This window comes from Antrostomus carolinensis, unplaced genomic scaffold (assembly GCF_000700745.2).
Source record: "Antrostomus carolinensis isolate BGI_N321 unplaced genomic scaffold, ASM70074v2 scaffold3483, whole genome shotgun sequence".
Taxonomy (NCBI): Eukaryota; Metazoa; Chordata; class Aves; order Caprimulgiformes; family Caprimulgidae; genus Antrostomus; species Antrostomus carolinensis.
The window spans coordinates 20,779-39,214 of NW_010304350.1; the positions used below are offsets into that span (position 1 = coordinate 20,779).

The 18,436-nt window shown below is 40.5% G+C and overlaps 1 protein-coding gene across 1 annotated transcript in view; it reads right to left on the reverse strand.

Moving 5' to 3' along the window:
* The window catches only part of FARP1 (FERM, ARH/RhoGEF and pleckstrin domain protein 1), a gene marked incomplete at its 3' end in the record, with an annotated part of 165,123 nt that overhangs the window by 18,323 nt on the left and 128,364 nt on the right, over nt 1-18,436 (reverse strand). The window contains exons 12-14 of the mRNA XM_010164410.1: nt 17,523-17,763; nt 3,271-3,458; nt 1,348-1,437 (exon numbers count right to left, since the gene is read on the reverse strand). Coding sequence (XP_010162712.1) covers nt 1,348-1,437; nt 3,271-3,458; nt 17,523-17,763 — 519 coding nt within the window. The remainder of the gene's footprint in view (nt 1-1,347; nt 1,438-3,270; nt 3,459-17,522; nt 17,764-18,436) is intronic.

An 18,436-nucleotide genomic window follows, 5' to 3' on the forward strand; every position in this document is an offset into this window, starting at 1 on the left:
ACTATCTCTGTACTGAGCAGAGCTAAGGTTGAAGAACTCCACACCTACCAAGTCTCAAAATTCATGCATGACACTTGTACCTTCCACCTTTTCCAATGATGCTAGCTACTTGTTTACTCTCAGTGGCCCTAGACCAGTCATCTGTGGGGCACAGTTGACGGGCCTGATGATTAGCTTAGAGCCAGCTGTACGCCTCTTGGTGACACAGCAAAGTCAAATTTGCCTACCACAAAAGAATAAAGGCCAGGAGGAAATGGGGTTTAACTCTGAAGAGCTCAAACTTGCTGTTTCTGCAGCCACTGAGTGAAGCAGAAGATGAAAACAGTGTATCTGCTGTTGAGACTATAGCAATGACCACCATTCCACAGAACCTGGCCTCTTCCCTCATTGTCCTGGCTTCCCCAGAAAGCCTGGGTAAGCAGGCAGAGGAGCCACAGCTATCTTGCTGACTATAACAACCATGCTGCTCCAGCCTACATTGGCTATGTCTAAGCTGGTATCAGATCAACTGCGTCTGCCATTGTGTCTCCTGGAACAGACGAGAAGATGCCTCTCCCTGGTTCACAGCAGGTACCAACAGGCTCCTCCCTGCAGCACATCCGCCTCACCACAACACTCAGTGCAGGAGGTGGCAACGCACCTCACAGAGTTTCACACACTGGGCAATTAAAGAGGTGGGACGTCTGGAGCTGGCAGTGCTGCTGAAATACCATGAGAGGTTTTGGATTCAGTGCCCTTTTACAGACAATTGTTATTTAAGGCCAAATCTTGCGTACACTACTCTTGGAAGTTAAACAAGACTGTTGGTGTGTGTGCAAAGAAGGCATGTCTTTGCCTTGGTGATTTTAACAATCACATTCGGATCAGATGCTACAAATTAATGACTCGTTTAACAGACAGTTTCACTTACTGAAAAATCAGAATCATTCAAATAGGTATTCCACAATATTTCATGTTAAATGGAGGGCATTTAATCCAGGAGAAAACATTTATATGTCCCCCTAGAGAGCTACTTCAGTTTTAAGAGAAGTCATTGAAAACCCACCGGCATTTTTAGTAATTACAACCACAAAGTATGAGAGCAAGAAAAAATAACTGAACTGTGTCCCAAGTTGTTCAACCTGATACAGCTTCATAGTGCATGTTACTAACCACAGTGCAAACCTCTACTTTCTGCTTCTTGTATTATTTCCTCCCTAGAGCCGTACTCCTGTGCACTGCAGAGAATACCTACAGTGCAGAATATAAAAGTAGCATGGAACAGCTAAGATGTTAAATGGAGCAGATGAAATACTACTGCTGACTACAGCTTCACATGTTTCATTAATAATGCTCAAGTAAACATACCGATGTGATGACTTCGAGGTCTTTCAGGTATGTTCGTTCTGTGGTCGCTACTTCTTTAGCAATGAAGTAAGCTTTCTCAGTTGGGAATCTCTGCAAATTGCAAACACATTAGGTTTTCATCTGCTTTTATGGAGCTGCTTTCTGTAGGAAAGAACTGCAGACAACAATCACCAAGAGAGTTACAAACTAGTGACCCTTGCTTGTGGTTACTGTGACTCATGCTTGAATGTCCCTATGCCCCCAAGCCCTGAAAACAATCCTTCCTTGCAAACACAAGAGAACAAGCACTTTCTATGGGTTCTTGAGAGACTTTTTCTCTGACAAGGTGATTTCTACAGCTCTGGGGTGCTGGTGTTCCTTTCAGCTTATTCCACACATCTGGAGAAGGACATATTCTGAAGTTAACAAAGAAATCCTTTGCAGGCTAGATAACCATTTGAATCAAATTTGACAAAACGACAAAAAGCAGTATCTGACTATTATAAGTTCCATTGTCAGGTTAAGAATCATCAGTAAAAATACTCTCAAAAAAACCAAAACCTCAAGATTTTCCCAGTGCAGCTGGACAACTTAACATTGGGAGAGAGGAAGAATTTTAGGGTAAGGTACAGATTTAAAATTTCAGGAAAAACCTCTCTTGCGTTATCCAAGAGGCAAAAGTGGTTTTGACCTCTTAATTCTGAAGAGCCAAAGGATCCCACTTGATCTTGCTCTGTGTTGCTCAGGAAGCAAACAGGAAGAGCAAAACATCCATAGATCTTTTGTGTCTACATTTCCTCCCCGAAGATCAATGGTGCAGAGGAAGAATGTGTGGGCATTTCCTAGGCAGTATACAACCCCATAGGAACCATCATCAGCTGGCATAAGCTACAGCAGTCACTGGCTGCTCTAACTTGGACTGACACAGGGAATCATGAGTCTATTAACTGATTCTTGGCTTCTCCTCTTCTCAAATTTCTCTAACGTACCTTGCTAACTCTGCACAGTGGGAAAAGAGATCTTCCTTACACATGCTCCCACTTTCCAGCAAAGCCATCTGAGCTCCTACCTTCTTCTTCCTGAGATGCTCCAAGCTCATAAGAAAAAGCAGGCGACAGAAGGACAAGAGCAACCCCCTCAACCTGCAGCATAGGAGGGACGAGCCAGTAGACACCCAGAACACCCTGGCTCACACAGAATCACTTCTGTCTTCAAAGAGCATCTTTGGATGTGATACTCCCTTATGGCTTTGCTGCAATGATGGGGCTGAGCCAAACACTCCCAGCTGAATGCTGCAGGCTGTGGCTTAAAGAGAGTATTTTCTACTCCCACAACCAAATGCTCCCAGTGGTGCTTCCAGCAGAGACAGACTGGAGAGCCTGGGTTGGACACTCCTGCGCAGGCTCAACATTGTTCCTTTTCCTTCTGTCACCTGGAAATTTTCCCTCCAATGATACACAGGAGTTGACTGTTTTGTTACAACAAACTACCAAACTCCCCTCCTTAAAAACAAGCTAGATTTATAAGAGACCTTGTCAAAACAAACATTGCAACCAACAGGACTGGTCCACACTTATCCCACACTAACCTTAGGGACACAGAGCTACCTATCTTCTCTCTGCTGCTTAAAGAGGAGCTGGGGCCCCCTAACTCCTGCACCTCGGTGCAGGAGGATGAATCCAGGGCACTGAGCCCTTAGCCACAGCAGTTCTGTGGTTCTGGCCTGACCTGTTCCAAACTGTGAGTTTGGCCTCAGGAGCACAGGGATGCTCTTGGACACACTGTGACTGAGGACAGCAGATACCAAGTGACTCAACTCAAGTTATCTGTGTGGATCTACGATGAGAAATCTGCAAGGAGTCTAGATATTAGTCACTTTGACAAACAGCAGTGGTTGCAACACCACACAGAGAAGAGAGTCAAGGCCAGCTGCCTCTGCCTTACCTTTCTTTTGACCTCTTCCTCATCATCAGTCCTGATGCATGATGGGTCATTCAGCAAAGGGCTGATCAAGGGAGATGGCTGCTTGGCATCAGGGCTCAAGTTTGGAGATAAAGACATATTTGCCACCGATGGTCCTCCTTGGGAATTGATGGAAAGCTCTGAAAGGTGAGGACTGCCAGTCAGAGAACCTGCTAAAAAAATGGTAAAAGAGAAATCAGTTAGGACAGGCTGTCTCTTATAAAGTACTGGAAAGAGTTACAACCTTAAGTTGCAGCACGTGAAATTACGCTACAAGACACAGCCATCAGCGTCCTCAAACTAGTCCAAATGGACCTGAAGCCAGAGGAACTGCATCCACTTGCATTAACCAAGGGACTGGAGTGTTCTTTTAGCTGATGAAACTGGCTGAAATTAGTGTCTCTGTAGGGAAGGGATCAATGTATACATGACTGAGCTGCAATATTTACTGCTAAACATAAAATTAATACCAAATTTTTCACCATAGTAATCCCCTCTATGAAAGAGAATAAATACAGCAATAAGTGAGTCATCCTAGGAGTGCCATTCTTTCTAGCAAAGTAGAACCTGAAAGACTCAAATCAGGGAGCTACAGGACACAAGTTAGAAAAAAATTATCTAGCGGAAGTCTAGAGAAAAAAAGATGACTTTCTACAGCAGTGTTGCTGCTAAGATCAGTCAGATCTAACATGAAGGGAGAAAACTAACAGATCCCCAATTTCTAAACACAACACAAGTATGTATATTATACCTTGCAGGTCTTTCCATGCTCCTCTGATTGTTTGGGATGGAAATACTAGCATTACATTTACACAAGAAAAGCAACACTTTTAATGCACAAAGCATGACAACTTTAGATTTTCACAGATGTAAAGTCCCATTTAATTTTGGATTAAAAATATTAAAGAATTAGACAATTAATTACACTTCCATGGATTCATATACACTACATTAAATATTATTGAAATTAGCATTTTGTCTGCTGGGAGGCAGACAGACTACTGACTGCACAAAGGAAAGAGCTTGCCAAAAATGCCCAGTGTTCTCCCAGTTATCCCCTCCTCCAAACCTCTGAAAATCTAAACCTGGTTTAGATGATGGATCTGTCATGTAGAAGAACATTTACAGTCTGTACTGTTTTGGTATCACATATTAAAATCCAACCAAAAAAATGTGACAAGCTCTTGATTACCACAGCTAATAAGCTGTCTAGTATTAAATGCAAAACACATACATCACCGTATATAATTAAGGTCAAGTACATTTTACTGTCACGTGTTTATGACCTCCCTAGATTATCATAAGTAAGTGTTACTGTTGCTACAACACAGCTGAGATACTCCAGGAAACAGAGGCACCAATAAATATAATTAGGCCAGTAGTAAAACCTATTTATTTTCTGGAAGAACTCAAGATTTATTGCTAGAATGTGAAAGTTTTCCAATTCCAAACCAGTTCATGTTTAGAAAAAAATCAATACAGTTATCAGTTCATGTAATTATGACAGTTATGTAGCCTATTATAAATCAAAGTCAAAGAAGTATTTGTCTGAAATAAAGGACTGTATTATAACAGCTAGCAAGACAGGATTTACCAACAGTTTCACACTAAATCAATGTTCAGTAACATTTGAGAAAATGCCACAGCTTGTTACACAAATGTCAATTTTATTGACACTAGCACACAACTGTATACAGTATTTTCAAAAGAAATGGAATTCATCATTGAGAAATAGTGAAACAGATTAATAGCAAGGTTTTAAGGTTAAAAGTACTCAACTCTACATTACAAAAGACATTAAGAAAAGTGGTATCACCTCAAATGTGGAAACAAAGAAATTCTGGCACTATGCCTGTCATATGACAGCGAATAAATGATTTGCACCTCTGTGAGAAGTTCACAGGCTTCATAGTCTAGAAGTTAAATAGCACCTATCTGTGAGAGATAGATACAGATATATCGAAGTATCTACCTACCTACTTATAATCCTACACCTAACTTCTGATGTACTGGAATTTTTATCAGTACAACTCAAGTATTTCAAACTATAAAATATCAAATAGACAATGAATTAAAAAGACTTCCTAACCTACGCTTGGAAGACACAACTTGGGAAAAGTATTACGGAAAGTATCACAAGAAAGTGTGCCTGGTGGCTCACAGCACTGAGTATCCACTCCACTGATTAAAGACTTGCACATCAATACATCACTGGCATTCTCAAAGTTATTTTGCAGCAGGTTGAAATGCTACATTCTCCTATTTGTTATCAAGGTGGACATCAGCAGTGACCAAATCGAACCACCGTCACCACCTACAAGCAAGAGCTCAGTTAGATCCCATCTGCCAGTATGGTGAACAAGTAAAATTAAAGGTAGGTATAAGAAAGTGTCTATATTACAAAAGGGCCTTAAAGCGTTGTTATGTCAGCACATTCTGGGGCCTAATTGCAACCAACACAGCCATAAAGATCAACACATTAGATGTTGTTCTGGTAGAGGTAGGAAACCAACTCATTCTGCTGTGAGAAAGTCAGTAAGTCATGAAGAAATGAAAATGGAAGGTCTTCTCTCCCCCATGGCCAATCAATCAGGACATGTGAAATGCTGATGGCTCATGGCAAGCTGCAACTTTCTCTTTTTCATGGAGGTGAGGAGCAAATAACCTGCATTAACCACATGGTCTTTTCTCAGTGTTTCATCTGACCTCCTGCCACAGAAGAGTGTATTCATACAGGCTCTACTCATCAATGACATACTGCAGAATATAAACAGAAGCAGAAGGGAGAATACCAATCTTACTTACAGGGTATTGAAATTCCTCAATTTTACCCTAAAGGATTCATTGATTGACAGGTAATTATTAGCACGTCAGTTGCCAGATATCAAGTGGTACTACACAGCATGTTGAGACCTAAAAGGTTTGTGGCTGCTAACATGGAATTGTCTTTTCTCATACTTCAATTGATTTTTATTTAGATTCAGACTTAGGCCATCTTTCAAATATAATGGAACTATATCCACACAAACCAAGAGACAAGTACAAAAGGATGTTTATCTAAGGACTGCTTGAGCACATCCTAAAATTATATCCTTGGTGGAGTGGGCAGGAATTAAACATGTGCTTCAATTTTTTTCTGAGTTTGGTGTTTAAGAAGAAAAACAAACACTGGTTGATGACAGTGGCAAATAATGACAATGCACTTTACCACGGTATGCCAGATTAGCCCATCAGTGCCAAAATACCTGGAGTTATTCTCAGTTCCACTGAGCTAATTTACTCTCCAGACACTGGGGAAAGCTGCTGCAGAAGGGAAGGTGACAGAAAAAGTAAACCTTGATTGAAAGCTAACTTGAAAAAAAAAAATCTACAAAACAACAGTGGTGTTTTACACAGCCGCAGGACATGAAACTATGGGTTATCATCCTAGCTTTACACGTGTCTCAGATCACTCCTCATCAACATACATGTTCCACATGCCAAGTAAAATTAAACCAGTGGTTAAAATCACATAGTTAATAGCTAGACCTTTGTCAAAACACACATCACAGTTGCTTGCTGCAATTTGGAGGCAGGAAGGCACGGGAGTGCTGCCCAGCTGGAGAGGGGCAAGCTGGGCTCTGCACTTGGCTGGCCAGCCATGATCCATCCCACCAGCAGTATCTGGCTCTTGTCACACACAGATGTTAACCCACAGGGACTAGTGCTGAGGCTGGCACCTATGGAGACTTGGGCTGATTGAGCTATACTGCTTTAAGACATGCCCACTACCAGGGAAAGAACAGTTCAAATCAGTACTTTTTCGATGATGAAGAAAGTGCCTCCCAGAGGTCAATATGGGAGGACTCCCCTCTTTGTGAGAAAGATAAATGGGACTCAGTGTATCCTGAAGATACTCCTCCTGTATTCCTCTTCTCCTGAAACTGCTGAGTAACAAACTCATGACATATAGTGTTCTGCATCTGCTTCAAAAGAAACAGTTCCCATCCCTAAACACTGTTTTAACAATAAGGAAAAGTGAAGTAGTGTTAAGAATCTCCTGGGTATGTTCCTCCTCTGTGGAGTACCAAGAAGTGAAAATTACTCAATTACGGAAACTGAGAGGAAACATCCACCATTACTGAAGGTGACTGAAATTCTGCTCGAAAATTTCATGTACAGCTACAGTGCTCACTCTAAGTCAGCTGTTAAGGGTTATATTACTCTCAAGGTTAATAGGTTTATTATTGGAAATTAAAATGTCTTAAGAGCCAGAAAAGCACCTTTTTTCAATATTTGGAACATTGCAGGGCTTACACTTTCTTCAGCCTGCTCCAAAGACTGCTCTGCAGCTCTTGTGACATCCAGATCCCAGTTATTCTACTTTAAGGGCAGATGAATGTTTTCTAAACTTCAGGCTGGTAGATGAAACCCAAGCTGTTGCCCCTTTGTCCTTTGCATTGCTGAGCGTACCACTTATGAAGCCTCTTTAATAAGCAAGCATCTGACAGAGCTCCCGCTGCTGTGACCACATAGTTAAGTCTTGCTTAATTTTCCATAGCCACAGTGGTTGCATACCTCTAACTGTGACCTAAAAGTTTTGGTCAGAGAAAAACACACAATACAAAATGACATGGGGCACAGGCAGTACCAAATGAAGTGGCAGGAGTTTTCATATGCACTTCACTGATGACTGAAGCATCTTAGATTGGAGAACAGTTTAGTAAGGGTGTCCATCCCTTCTCTCCCCAGCTGTGAACCAGGCTAAAAGAGATCCGGGATGGAGATTCTGCTCTGCTCTCCCCCTACCCAAGAACAAATACCCACTGACTTCCATGAAAGCTCAAGGGGGACCAGTTCATCAGGTTGCACTCCTCTTCCTCATTAAACAAAAAAAGCTGAAGTGCTGGATTGTGCTTTGTTACAATTAAAGATCTTGAAAAGTAGTTATACATAGGCCATAAATTTATGTACAAACATCCCTGAACACAGGATCAAAGAATTTGAGGAGGAACAGGAATTAAAAACAACTCAGGAAGGGATCCAATGTCACATATAACTGATAACCCTGCCTGGCCTGAAAAGGAATACGACAAGGACAAGGGTTTGCTTTGACTTCACAGCCTCAAAGTGCGTGCCCGTGGCAGTGAGCGGCAGGGATTTTGGGAGAACGGTGCACCTTCTCAATGAACCAATTTCCTCATATTTAGGACAAAGCATCAGCCAGCAAATAGACAGAACAATTAAACCAGTGACAGTTTTACAGCAAAATACCAGTTAGAATGAGTAAAAGCCTTCTGTACAGGTAAAAGTAAAAATAATAATAAAAAAAATTAATTCCATGCATACACAGTTAAATGGCTTGACATGCTTATAGTCTCATCAAGCTTAGTGTTGGTTTAGTAGCCAGCAACCTCTCCAGTTGGTAAAGGTCCATGCTTTATTGGTATACTGCAGTATTAGACAGCGGTGAGTGTGAAATCAGACAGTAACTGCTGTTGGCCTACATCAGGGTATACTCAACCCTTAAGAACAAAGAGTGAACATTACAGCCTGGGAAGAATACAAGGTCAGTGGGCATCAGTCCTTTGTCTAGCCTTGATCTTTCCAGACAGAAATAGAGCAATGTAGAGAAGCACTCCCTGCTGTACCCAAGGTTAGGGTTGATTTGCTTTTGTTTGTTTGTCTTTAAACCAAGACCAGACAGTGCTTCAATGGAACTGAAATGTTCAGCCCCCATGTAAGCTTATGCCACAGATACTGTCCATTTCAATAAGACATCTCTCCAGGACTGCAGTGATCCTGTTTACGAGCTATGGCAGGCAGACTTGATCATTATAGGGTGCAGCCTTCATTAGGATATGAAGGGCAATCCGATCGTGCTCAATGGAGCCCAAATGCCCTGGAACACAGACCTTCTTCCCCCTCCCCTCCACTCTTCTGCTCTTCAACATGATATGGTTTCTCAGCTTGGGACTCACAACCTGGTGGGGTTCTGAATTGAGGAGTGCTCTATGAGACAGGATCACTGTAATAAGAGGAATTAAGTACTCCCAATACAAATAGGTATTTCTGCAGTAAAAGGACATTGAGACAGTGCTCCAAACAATGCAAGGAACAGAAGATACACCATGCTTTGAGGATAGACAGAACATTGAAAAGGCTTTTTCTCCCAGAGAGGTACATGCTGACAAAACAGTGCATACAATGAAACAAAAATTGTTTCTCTTTAAACGGTATTAAACAAATGACAAAAATGAGAATGAAGTCCCCAGCATTTTAAATTTTAAAAATTAATTTTGACTATTGGGATTTATTAAAAAAATTTATGCATGTGCACACACAGAAATCAGGAAAAGGCTGGATAGGTGAAACACTGCCAAGCTTATGAACTTTTGTTAGTGGGTCCAGGTGAGTTTTTTAGCAGGAAAGGGGAAAAATAAGGATTCAGCTAATCAAAGATTTTTAAATGCCTCATGGAAAAGCAACAGGCATGAGCTCTAACATTCACTGAACTAAACAGAGAGACCTACCTCTGATCTGGCTGTAAACCATCAAAGGCAAAAACCTGTTTTCTTGTCTAAACAGGATTTGCAACATTTTAAAGAAAGCATCTAATCTCATTTTAACAAGCTCGAAAGCTCTTGAATCGTAAAGCATTCATTTTCCTTCAACCTTCCATGTTCAGTCAGTGACAGCTGTATCATTACTGGCTTTAGAATTAAATTTTGCCAGTAGGAACTGTGGATTTTTTTGGTTCTCAGGGGCCAAAACTTTACAAAAAAGTCATCAATAAAAATGACACCTTAAAACTCTAATAATTCTAGAGCAAACTAAGTATTTACCATCATGTCATGCAAATTTCTGATCCTAAGGTCTTTACCCCCTTTACTGTAAGAACACCACCATTATTTACACTCACACTTGTGAAAAACATGCCTGTGAATACACAGATCAGCCAGGCACACAGGCTTTCCAGATCTCATGACATTTAAAAGAAAGTGCTCACTGCTCTCAATAAAGAACAACATAAAACATGCTTATTCTACACACTTATTAGAATTAGAACAGAAAACAAAATACTCTAAAGAACTGCCATATGTCACCCAAACTAGGCTTTTTAGTTATATGATGCATTTGATTTTTAAGTATTAGTTCTGTATTTTAAAATATCAATGGCACCACACAGTCTAGCTGTAGGAAGGAATGCAGGAGATGCCTTTGTTCAGGATACACATGTTGCAAAAGAATTATTTCCCTTATAAGTAAGTAAATAAGATATGTGCCCTCGTCTAGGTAAATTTCAGCAACTGTAGAAATTACTGAAATAGAAGAGGAAAGATTTTGGTTTTTTTAATTTCCTATGATTTACATTTCCTTCCTTTCCAGAACCTGACAGCACAGGCAAAAGTTTTTCCTAATGTGGCTTGACTGAAACCAGTCTGCTGCTACCCACACTTGAGAAAAGTTACACATGAGTTTAATCTCTGGGACCTTCTGATGTTAACACTGTGCATCAGCCTCTTACAATCAGAAACCCCTGAATCACCATCACGAAGCAGGAGACACCAACAAGCAGCCGAGTTCCTAACAAAAGGACTATTGTCCTATCACTTATGTCTGACAGCAACTAACAAAAGAAAGGTGTACATATTAAAAATTGTTCCAGAAGATTCAGTTTCCCTCATACATTTAGTGTCTCTCTTATTTGGTATGGAGAAGAGGACTGATCCCCTAAATGAAGAGGAAAGAGATGTGCTAAAATGTACAGAAGCTGCTTAAGAAACTACACCGTTCAGAGGGAGCAGCATTATTGGACGACTAAAAGCGACTTGGGCTACCTTCACTTTATACATGCCTGAACACAGAACCTCTTTCCTTCACACCTTCACACTCACTGTCCTTTCCAGCCAGTAACAACCACACTGCTGAATGAGGTGGATCTCCAGTAGTCCAGAGCCTTGTGTACAAAGGCAAGTGACACTCAACACCTTCACATATGTGTGGAAGTCTGGAAAAACTTGGATTGTTAATTTCATTAGAAGTTAAATTGCAGCAATTAAAATTTCATTCCAAAGTCACCTCTGAGAGCAGTCTAATGCCTCATTATGACAAATGAGGCTAGTTAAACAAACATAGTGTTTGACACAATATATAGGTCAGCCATCCTTTCTTCTGTTGAAGAACTGTTCCAGAAATAGCCACAATTCATGCTAATTGCATATAAATCATACTGATGAGATAGATCTGAATCACTGGTTTTCCATCTTTAAAATCAGGTGTGCTTCATCAGTTCAACTTGATCAACACAATTTTTGCTCTCTGAGTACCCTAAGAAACTACTGGGGCTTTAAACTCTCACAAAAAGAGTGGAAAGCACGCTATGCCAAAGGGAACTGTAAATAAAGACATTTTTAGTATTCTTGAGATATTTCCTATTCTTCTCTTTTCCTTTGTCTTCCTAACCCTGGAGTCTCCCAGAAGAAATTTCTAGTTGACTATGGAGACTCTGCATGTGGGTGTGTTTACTATGGGACAGAAGAAAACAGAATTTAAAACATCTCTGTTTCTTAGTAAAGAAAAGGAGGAGTTATAAACAGGTTTTCGATCTAACCCATTTTCCATTTGACTTTCTCTCATCACCACCAAGTAACTGCATGTACAGATAAGACAGACCAGAGAGGAAATTCTAGCATGAATACTACTGCTTCAGAATGAATATAGCTGCTTCAGCTAATCAAAGCTGCTCCACAAACATCTGTGCAAACAGAAACCAGCCCTACAAATATTCAAATACAAAAAAACAGGTCCTAAAGCAGTCTGGTCTAGTAATACCAGCCCCATTTACTGAACTAATTCACAAACTATTATTTTTTCACCCTTTGCTACGTTCTAATGGTTACATTCAGCATTGCTGATGCTGTTCTGTCAAGAAAATTCTAATTTTGCATGCCCTTTATTTTTGAAGAAAATAGGTAGATTTGATTTTTCAAACTATTGACATGCAACTCTCATTATGCTCATCTGTCTCTTTTATAAGTGATCTCAGCTCCATATAGTTCCCATAATGTACATGCAAATATAGCAAACTTAAAAATGTTCAGTTACATGTTGACATTTTTCAGCTACAGAAATTTCTTTTCTAGTTGTTCTTTTATATAAGTTGTATTTAGTGTGCAGTACAATGGTTAATGGGATGATACATGTTAGACAGCCCTATGAGCTACGGGTGATTTGAGACAATGGTTGCACCAGGTGCAAATCATCCTCAGAGAACATCCCTCTGTCATGCACGAGGAATATGTTTGCTAGGGGATATGGACTAAAACCAAAACCAGTGCAGTCTAGGCCACTCAGATATCAATTATTCAAAACTCCATACCTGCAATATCCTACATAGGTCCAGGGTCCTACATCAACTTGCCACTATTCAACTTCCATTTTTTATTCCCAAATTTTATATCCCAGGTCATTGAGGAAAACTAGGTTCTAGGCTGATATGAAAAAAAAAAAAAAAAACACAAAACCTCCTGGAGAAGATCCTGACAGGACACAGTAAGTCTGAGCTGCTGCTGAGCTGAAGAAAAGTTAAAATTGTCTGACATGACTTTTCTCATTCACTGTAGCAGATAACTGAATGTGTTCAAGTACTTGGAATAGCAAAGAAAGAATCAGAGTGCTTTTTATCCATAGACTAACTATATCTGCACATTATTTTGGGACAAACCCCTAAACTGCTTTTGCAACTAGACTCCACCCAACTGTGTGGATAGAGTTAGTTCAGTACAGTGATAAGTCATCTAGGTAGCCCAGCAAGAGGCTTTCTCCACATCCTCTGGAAGGACAGGAGATGGATGGCTCAGGACCACTGAGTACTGGTAGCTGCTCAGTCGTGCTGAGATTCAGGTCCCTCAGTTGTAGCAACTGCCTAGCAGGAGATGGATGGCTCAGGACCACTCATTCAGAGTACTGGTAGCTGCTCAGTTGTGCTGGGATTCAGGTCCCTCAGTTGTAGCAACTGCCTAAGGATATTTGGGCACTTCAACTGTACGGGATTTAAAAGTTAATTCTTGTGAAGAAAAAATTTAGAATGGTGAATCAAAAGTACCATCAGCCACACTCCAAAATCTACTGGAATTAGTGGGAGAATCAAAACTTTTCCTTTGTCTATAGCTAACTCTGTTAGACTTGAGACACGACAACGCTTAGACCACTGCCATTGACCAGGGTACGCAGATTAACCAATGCTGGTAACGACAAACTTGAACTGACAGGCTCCTCTTCCCCCATGTACTTTGTGAGCTAGAACAAGAAGAATTCGCCCATCTCATCTCATCTGCAGCCTTGCCCAGAGGTTTCTGTTCCTTCCTTCAAGCCCCTTCTGTATTTGTCTCATGGAAACAAACTCAGAGATTAATTCTGAGGGACCTGATCCTATGTGAAAATGTCAATTTAAAACTTCTCTCTCACTTAACACTCTTGGCAAGCACCCAGATATGAACCACAGACTTTGGCCCACAGACTTTTTTTAATTAAGTGCTTGTCTTCTGATATTAAACTGAACTTCAGTGGTATAGGGATGCTGCAAAAATGATTCATCCTAAATGAAATAATTTCCTATGTAATTTACAAACTTTGTTTATTCGAACTGGAAGAATTCCATGTATTAAAATGACAACCACTTAAACATTTAAAGTTGAAGAAATGCCAGATGATAGAAAATAGTCTGAGAGAAATCCTCATATTTCTTTTTCAAGAATAATGTTCAAAAGGAAAAGAAAAAAAAAAAAGCTTTTGAGATACTTTATTAGCAACTAAGCTAACTCCAGCTACCAGCAGATCTGGTCTTGTAAAATTATAAATTTATTACCTTTGTAGGCATATGAGAGAAGGAATCAGGCCTGAAAACAGTATTTGAAAAGATGCAAAATAGTAAACACCACTTATAAAATTTTATATTCACTTAAATCCATACAATATGAAATCTATTCACTTTTCTTAAGTAGCAGAAACGAATGCAAACCCTTTTGTTGAAAATCCATTACCTGAACTCTAATTTTACTAACAAAGCAATTAATTCATCTGTCCATATTGCTATTACTTCACTGTACCATATAACTACTGGTAGTTTTGCTGCACAGGCAGCAAAAAAATCAAAAGGAGACTCATGCACCCACTCCCCATGCTCACACTATCTGCTAATGCAGGCTTCAACTAGCTATATTTCACCTTAAATATTGAGAAGTTCAAGGCAATTATTTTGCAGCTATTCTAAATCCAAGACACAAACCACCTTCTTTTACAATAATATACAAGCAAGCTTCTCCCTAATTATCAATCTTGCTGTTTCTAGGTTCATGCTTTAAACTGCAGGAACAAATGGGAGCGTTCCCTGTCACCAAAATACCACTGTCTAAAGAGATTATTTAAATCATTCCTGTTCAAAAAGGAGCTATCTAATCTTCTAGAAAGCCAACACACCAAAGGGGATGAGCAGGTTAAAACTTATATTTACACAAAGACATATTTTACTGCAAAAAAGTAAAGTATATAACAAGACATGCCTAACTACTGTAGGTAACTTTTTAAATATCCTTCACTCAGATTAAACTCTGTTAAAATGTGCATAGACCAAGTCATTAGAAAAATTACAAAGACTTCTTATTTTATTATTTTTGTAAGAACAACACCGAAAGTTTTATACTGTCTAGATTTACAAAGTCCTGTAACTTCATCAGTACTTATGTGGGTGGACTCATCGCTGCTGCATGCATGTACTGCATGACACAGATCACTGCGAGTGACCTGCAATGCTGTGTTCATCACTTTTAAAATTTAGTTGCCTCCCCCTCCTCCCCAGCAAAAAAAAAAAAGTTAAAATTAAGGCCAGTGTTAAAGAGCACATCTTGTCTCCCAGCTCTAATAACTGCAGGACACTTCCCACATAGGAGACCTTATATCTGGATTTTCTTAATTAACCCGGAGAAACTAGAATCAGATTTTATTAGTATACTGCCTTAATTCTCAATACTTTTAGCCTGTGAAAAGGAAGTTTACAAAGAATTAGTCTCTCTGTCCTTTTGCACATGTGCCAAAATCTCGCTACTCTATGTACAGTACAGAAGAAAATCAGCTGGGACCACAGATAGTCCCATCATTCTCTGTGTAAAGGGATGAAAAACCTAAGAGGTGGCATTATTAAAAAAACCAGCCTACAACAGACTAATTGGATCCTCTACAGATAAAGATTTTTCATGATCAAAGCAAAAAATAAAATCAAACAGCCACCATCTCCAAACCCTCCACCAAAAATCACCCACAACAGAACTTTGATGTCTCTGTGAATAATTCCACTGAAAGAATAAGGGGAAAAATCTCTTGCAATTAATCTTTATAGCATACTGATAAAGGACAGAAAGGATTGCCTTGCAAGTAATACCACTCTTCATTAGAGCTGTTTCAATCTAAGTTTTTCTCACTTAAATGATATCTTTAATCTTGTTCTTTTTCTTGGTCAAGGAAGAGTTTGGAGTTTCAAAATCTCCATCACTAAATCAGCCTCTTGAATCCACTGAAGAAAAAGCCAATACTGTCATTGTTCCTCTGTACAAGCCTAATTTGTATCCTCAGTTTATTAAGATTATACAATGGGTTATGAAGATGAGTAGACCAGACACAGTCTTGTTATGAAAAGATTTTCCAGCATATTTCAACATTTCAGCAAGTCTTGGTCTTAAATATTAAGCTGCCTGCATTTTGCTCTAAGTTTAATTTCTTTCCACTAACTCTGTTGAGGCACTCATAAGTTGCTCTCCTTATATTGGAGAGAAAAAGAAAATTGTAATAGACATACAAAAGAGCACAACGTACCTACTTAATTTCATTTTTGTTTGTTTTGTCAAAATAACTAGTCAAGTGTCAAAGAAGCTACAATATATACCTAAAATATGACTTCATACAAAGAACAGGTGAGTGTATAAAGTCTTACAAAGGTACCTAAATCAGTAATAATCTTCCTCTCCTCCTGCCTTTCAGAGGAGATGGATTACTACTAAGCTTCACTGAGACTTATTATTGTATTTCTAGCATCCCTTCCCTCTGGCTGGTCACTACAGTAACACTTGAAATAGCCCATGCGCTGAAATTATTACCAGCCACTCTTCACGAGCCCCAGAAGATGCAATCACTCTAATGAGCAATGACAGTATCCACTGGTCTTATATGCCTTGGTCCCTAGCAGCTGAAGACCTGCATACCATCTTCATCACTAAGGCCAACAGACACATCCTCCTCTACCTCCTCATCAAGCTGGAGGCTTCCAAAGGAGTACTTGTTTCTAGGCATGGGAGAGGAACTCAGCACAATGGGATTTCCAAACACCAGGGGGTGAGTGAAGGGGTTAGTGATTTCTGAGTCAGAATCACTAGATTCAGTCCCACTGCTGGTGGAGCCCTCCATCATCTGGATTGCAGCCATGTGATCCATCACACCACTGGCATGCAGGGAATGTGCGACTGGGCTCAGCTTTGACTGTGCCCCAGGTGGCATACCGTTGGCCATCATTTTGCCTTCTGGAGAAGACATCTTAGCCACTCCACCTCCTTTACAATGTCTCTCTGTTCTATACTCCTGCGTGGGGGTTGAGGATATCTGGCTCAGGATAAATGGATCTGTAACTGATTTATTGCAGAGATTTGGGATTTTCTGTACACGAGGCCGTTGAGAACCTGGAGAATACCTGCCATATCCATGGCAGCTACTGGCATAGCTATCCTCCTCCCCAGTCCTCATCCTGCAGTCATGTCCATTTCCTGAGACATAACCCTGAGAGCCAGTTCTACTCAGGCTCATGTTAGGGCTTGACCCTTTGCTACTGGGAGTCAATGGAGTAGCCAGTGGACTACGGCTCCCTGGCTCTTTAAACATTTCATCAACCAGTGAGCTGTGCCTTGGCATCCTGGGGCTTCCCCCAATGTAGAAGGAGAGATTGGCTGGGTTATCATCAAGGTACTCTTCAGAGAGATACTGGGAAGACTTTATAGAGGCTGAGGAATCCCTGTATCTAGTTCTATTGCAATTTTCATCTCTATAGTGAATATAGGCACCACTGGTCAAATCACCCTCATAGTTGTCATTTGTTTGGGAATATGATCGGGTTATTTGTCCTCTGAGGAGATCATACTCGCTATCTACATCACTGCAGTCAATGAAAGGAATGGAGGTGCTACTGCCATGAGCAGCCCTGGAAGCTGGACCTGTGCTCGGTTGCTGTGACTGAGGTCTGTTCTGCTGCATCCTGTCCTTAGCAGCCTCCTCTTCTTCCTCCACTGTTGACACCACTGCTCCATCCATTTTTCTGCCTTCCTTTGGGCTCTTCTTCAAGGAAGGGCTCTTGTGCTGTCCAGTGTCTTCTGCTGAAGCCTTTAACTCCTTCCCTTGCCGGCAGCTCTGCACTGCTGCAGCATCATTGTCATCTCCATAGGCAAAGCTAGAGCTCTGTAAAGATAAAGGAGGGAAGGCAAGGAGGAGACAAAGGGGGAGGGAGAGGTGGGAGGGGAGAGGTTTGGGAAGGAAGGGAGCCAGAGGGAAAAGGCTATGTGTAATTATGCACCAGAATTTTGCACTGCAATGCAGCAACATAGGACTGTCTTGAAAGTGGAAGAGGTAACCGAAACTTCAAAATTAATTAGAAGAAAAAAAAAAAGAGGCCCCTGATCTTAAGAACAGAAAAATACACAAGCTAAGCAAGGGAAGGGAAGAGAAGGCAGACAGAATGTTGTGATATGTAAAAAGCGGTATTTGAGGTGTTTCAATGCCCTAAGGCATTCATCAACACTAAGAATATCAATCTGTTTGCTCTATTCTAAGAAGCTAGAGGGACATAAAAAGATAAATGCATAAGACAAATTTTGCACAGCTCACACTAAAAAAGCCACGTATGGGCTTTTGAACATCTCATATTCAATCCCTGGGGCACATCTGCCACTAATTCATGAGCTGGCTTTTCTGCACACAGGAATATGTCACATCTGCCCAGTAGCCACACTCCATCTACCTGAGCTTGTCTTAGCAGTATTAAAAGGCTAAACGATATTTGAAATGGGCTCCATTTGTAGCAGAATTCTCTGAGGTCTTTGGATTTGTAGGAATGAGACTGCCTGTGAATATC